Source organism: Punica granatum, chromosome 7 (genome assembly GCF_007655135.1).
Source record: "Punica granatum isolate Tunisia-2019 chromosome 7, ASM765513v2, whole genome shotgun sequence".
Classification (NCBI taxonomy): Eukaryota; Viridiplantae; Streptophyta; class Magnoliopsida; order Myrtales; family Lythraceae; genus Punica; species Punica granatum.
Genome location: NC_045133.1, coordinates 9,099,937 through 9,104,995, shown reverse-complemented (window position 1 = coordinate 9,104,995; position 5,059 = coordinate 9,099,937). Strand labels below are relative to the sequence as shown.

Genomic DNA, 5,059 nt, shown 5'->3' with positions numbered 1-5,059 from the left:
ATGTTCCTGCACCAAGTAATCCACAACATGTGGCTGAATTGAGATATTCTGCGGGCTGGCGAGTGCTCACATGAGGCGAGAATTGAAGCCTCTCGTTATGAAATAAATAATAAATAAATAAGGTAAAATGAAAAAAATAGCACCAGCAATTGGTATCGCATAAAACCAACCAGAGGAACTCGATCGGACGTTGGAATAGAAACCCAACCACCGGCTCCCTCTTTTTTTATTTATTTATTTTTTTTCCATATTTTTTTGAAAAGGAAAAAAAATCAGCGAAAATTCCGAAGCATATGAAATGTTTGTTTGGTTTGGTCTCTCTCTCTCTCTCTACAGACATTCCCTCCTGTTCCCTTCCTCCCCCGAGTTGCATTTCGGAACAAACCGGCCGTTCAATCGAATATCCCTTCTCTCTCTCTCCCACCCCTCTCTCTCTCTAGATTTTTCCCCTGGTTCCGCCATTAGAGCTGTCGCTATCAGCAATGCGATCTCATTCCTTCCACCTGAAGTCCTCTCACCTACCTCTCCTGGAGCTCCCCCGCCGCTCCTCTCGTTCGCTTTGCCCTCCGCAGCTCCGTCGTTTCCGCGGAGCCTCCTACGGTCTTCAGGTGCCGCTCGCTCGCTCTGCCTGTTTCTCTTTCCGCTTTCTCCCTGTAATCGAGCAATCGCGAGATTGAGTGTCGTTCAAACATGACCGGTTGGAGTTCTATTGGCATCCTAATGACTCGTAGCGCGTTAAGCAAGTCAATCAATCCTAATAGACATGTGAGTGGCAAAAAGATTGAGATCGTAGCTTTCGTAGATTATGTGAATTTTTAGTAGAATTTGGATTGGTTTGCTACTTTGGGGGATGAGCTGCTGTGAGTGTTCTCGCTTTGTGGTATTTAAGACCCTTTTTTGGTTTCTTTTTCATTCGAATCAGAAGTTAGAACTGTTTGATTGCGTAATATTAAAACAATGATCGTAATTGCTTCTTTCTGTTACTTACGTGAGCAGATACCCGGTTCGGTTGTTCAGAGACATCGGCGCCACTTGCAGCAGAGTCAGGCCTTTGATGATGTAAATTTTTGCTTCGAAAGTAGTAGCTTCCGATCATTTAGAAAGTTTTACTTCAGTTTTTGTACTAGCATCTTGCTTCTGAAGCCAAATCATGTAATGTTTAAATGCCTGACCATGCTTCAACTTTCATGTTTCATCAGTTGCACCTGAACCACCTCAGAAGAAGCTGAAGTATTTTTTATGTTATTCTCCTCTCTCCCCATAAAACTCAGTTTGCAAAATAGAGTTGCCAATGTTATGAATCCAGTTATTTTTAATTCGTTCTCACGTATATGAAAAAAGAAGCTTACATGTTTCAGTTGTTTCACAGGGCTCATTTGATATTCCATCACTTGATGGTTGGAGTGACAATGAGGGCACAAGCAGTTACATGATTTCATCCAGTGATGGTGAAGACAGTGATGGAGAAGTATTAATAAATCCAGTCTCTGACGTGGAACTGCCTAGGGTTAAAGTATCAACTAATGATGCTTTAACAATGACTGCTCACCGATTTGCGATGATTGGTAGACGACGTAAGAGACACAGGTGTGTAGAACTGTTCAGGACTTACTGGGATCTTTTCAGATTTGGTCTCTCATGATAGTAACTGTAACAGGGAAGAGTCATTGGGTTGATATACTAACAGGTATCTCCCTAACATCAACATTGCAGGATCAAATATGGGGCTTTCATCAATATGGGTCTGATAGTTTTCTTGACAATATGTCTTTTACTTATAGATTGGTGTGCTTGGCGGATAGTTAGGTTACCCTTGGAACCATTTTACTTGACCCGCCCTTTTTTCATATCAGCAATTATAGTTTCCTGTGTAGGATATGTATGTGTACCCTTACTTCATGGTTTACAAATTTACCAAATTATCCGGAAGGAAGGACCTTGTAGACACTCCTTGAAGAAGAGAACCCCCACAATGGGTGGATTATTTTTTGTTCCTATTGGTGTAGCTGTAGCACAATATATAGCTGGTTTCTCTTGTATTGAAGTTACTGGAGTGGCAGCAGTAACCCTGGCTTATGCGGCAATTGGATTATTTGATGATACTCTGAGCCTGTACAAGAATCACAACTATGGTTTATCTTCATGGTTAAGAATTTTGTTAGAGGTAAGCATCCTTTCCGTCCCATTTTGGTTGGTTATAATAAATCTTGTGAATGACTTCATTTTTGAATTGTGCACAGGTAGCTGTTGGGATACTTTTTTCACTGTGGCTGGATTGCGCTAGTATATCGTCACCTTATGGCATGTATATCTTCTTATATCTAATCTGATCAATATGTGAAGGCACCTCAAATGACTGAGCTTCTCCTGAGAAACATGAAGGACCATGACTATTCTTGTTGTGCTGAACTGAGATAATAATTATGGCTTTGGTATAGTATAATACGAAGCGTAGTGCCAGTTCTTGCATTATTGATGCTTAGGCCCTTATGGGATCTTCTATTTACAGACCCTTTTCTGCCTGACTTCATCTTCTATTAGACGTCTTCTTTTTCTATATATATATATATATATATATATATCAAATGGATGTCTGAAGACGCGGATCCTGTATTACTCATGAACCTGTTCCACTAGCTTGCTTTTTAAAAAAAAAAAAAAACTGCTCGCTCATATCTCAAAGATTGTAGGGAGCTGGAACTGATCTCTTAAAAGATTTGATTTTTTTGATAAACAGAAACTGCAGAAGTGCTTTGCATTTTGAAGAATATAGTGGTTCTTCATGTTTGTTGATAAATATTTACTAAGCTAAATGAGGCTTTCTAAGTGATCCAGTTTTGACTCTTGTAATGCAGGAAGGAATTGGTCCTTCTACCTTCTCCAGTAGGCATCATTTGCCTGGGAAAATTTTACATGCTGTTGACTTCATTTTGCTTTGTTTCCATGGGAAATGGGGTGAACTTGACAGATGGTCTTGATGGACTGGCTGGTGGCACTGCTGCTTTGGCTTTCATAGCAATGTCGATTGCTGTGCTTCCTATATGTGCTGGTAAGTAAAATTTTATCTCAAATTACGTGAAGATTTTCTTGGTATTTTGCAATGTCAATTATAGTTATCATCATTCTATTACTTTTCAGTGCTTTCAGTTTAATTTCCAGCACTTGAAGACAGATTGGGCTATGTTGCGTAAGAATATTCAGTCATTGACATGTGCATGCAGGGTAGAATGCTGCAATTTGTGGAACTACTTTTACTAAACCGTGTCTGCAACTGAAAACATTTGAAAGGAAGGGACTGATGCTGTGGCATTTTGTCAGTAATATCATAGAACTTTATCTCAAATGTTTAGCCTGCATTGCCAATTGTCCACAGCTTCAGTGCACAGCAGCCAAGGATCTGAACTGACTCTGGTCAAGAACTAAAGTCTGCATTGATTGTCAATTTGTTATCAGAACACGCAATAGATGATTCAGTAACTTCCCCGTTGGTTTTTCCTCACGTTTCTTACTAATGACTGTCTTTGATGCATTGTACGTAGATCTCGCTATATTTGGGGCGTCCATGGCCGGAGCATGCGTTGGTTTTCTGTTGCACAATCGATACAGAGCTTCCATATTCATGGGGGACACAGGATCTCTTGCCCTCGGCGGAGCACTTGCTGCAATGGCTTCTTGTACCGGAATGTTCTTTCCACTTTTCATCTCATCGGGTGTTTTCGTCCTAGAAGCACTTTCTGTAATCCTACAGGTGAGTTGATGTCAATTATATCTTTTGCTCCACTGTAATTGACGATTCCACTAGGCAGATGGCTGCGCTGTGCTAATAAGTTGGTATGCGTGTTGGTGTGAGTGTTACCGTTTTGCTTGGTAATTTATATATTACTAATATGTAATGATTCTTCTCTTTTTTTTTATGATTTTATTTGTTTTATTTTTTCCTAATCTCCTTTTGTTTTTATTCTCTACTTTCTTTTTCTAAAAATGAAATCCTTGGAGGTTCTACTGAGAATGATTGACTGTGTGCAGCAAAAATTTGAAATAAACGTATTTGTTTCCTTTTCCTCTTAGGTATTGTACTTCAGGGCTACGAAACGGCTATGGGGGTTGGGGCGTCGCTTCTTCCGGATGGCACCCTTTCATCACCATCTTGAACTATGTGGCCTGAAGGAACCGATCATAGTTGCTGGCGCATATGTAGTATCAGCCTTCTTGTCCCTATTTGCAGCTTACGTGGGCCTCATATCTGCATAGCTCTTCCTTCCAGCATCTTCTATCTTCTTTCCTTCAATCCGGTAATTCCGTATTCTTCCCTCTCCTGATAGAATCACTCATTGTCTAGAGTTTGAAACCTGAAGATTCTCTAGCACATAGATACTTCAGAATAATGTGAGGAACAATATTATAATTAATGGATCGGCTCTGAGCTTAATTATGAGTTTTTTGCTTCAGAAGAAGTGAAAATTGAAATAACCAATTCTTTAGTTACGTTATCAGTTGCCTTGCTACTGTAACTGCATATAAGGATGTTCCGATTAATTTTTCAATACAAAATACTAGAAAATATCCCAGATTCGTACATTAATGAAAAATCAGTAAATGTTGTTGAGATGTTCCCAGGCTTTTTTTCCCTCCAAAAGACGGACACCTAGAATATGACAATAACTATCAGTAGTTAATGCCTCTAACCTGCCTGAACAGTTTGAAGGTTGATCTCACAAGTCATCAGGGGCATAAGGAATAGGAGCCCTAATGCACACATGGACATGAGACGTTATATAAGGTAAGTTCTGTCCATAGGAGGAGGGGGTAAAAATGAAGAATTTTTTTTTTTTTTTTTTAAAAAGGACCGGCTATAGAGGGATGGGGTGGGGTTCCTCATCGGCCATTGGACGGCCTCCCACCTGGACAAGTTCACCAGAGCCCGTGTGGGTTTGGGTGGCAGGGGGTGGGGGATGGGGGATGGGGGTGCCAAGGGGAGCCTCCTCCCCAGTTTGCTCTGCTTGGTCTCCAGCAACCTCGTCTGGGTGGGGTCAGCCGATATCCAACAACGAACCGCACC

The 5,059-nt window shown here is 40.7% G+C and overlaps 1 protein-coding gene across 2 annotated transcripts; it reads left to right on the top strand.

Moving 5' to 3' along the window:
• The first annotated feature begins 296 nt into the window (after positions 1 to 296).
• On the top strand, positions 297 to 4,838 carry LOC116214865 (phospho-N-acetylmuramoyl-pentapeptide-transferase homolog). Of its 2 annotated transcripts, XM_031550345.1 has the most exons (9): positions 297 to 608; positions 997 to 1,059; positions 1,370 to 1,587; positions 1,714 to 2,164; positions 2,241 to 2,305; positions 2,856 to 3,049; positions 3,540 to 3,748; positions 4,069 to 4,292; positions 4,699 to 4,838. In XM_031550345.1, the coding sequence occupies exons 1-8, from the start codon at positions 483 to 485 to the stop codon at positions 4,249 to 4,251; spliced, it is 1,509 nt and encodes a 502-aa protein (XP_031406205.1). In that variant the 5' UTR covers positions 297 to 482; the 3' UTR covers positions 4,252 to 4,292; positions 4,699 to 4,838. The 2 variants fall into 2 exon arrangements, with proteins under 2 accessions (XP_031406205.1, XP_031406204.1); XM_031550344.1 differs by lacking the exon at positions 4,699 to 4,838 and having other exon boundaries at positions 298 to 608; positions 4,069 to 4,568.
• Positions 4,839 to 5,059: the final 221 nt, after the last annotated feature.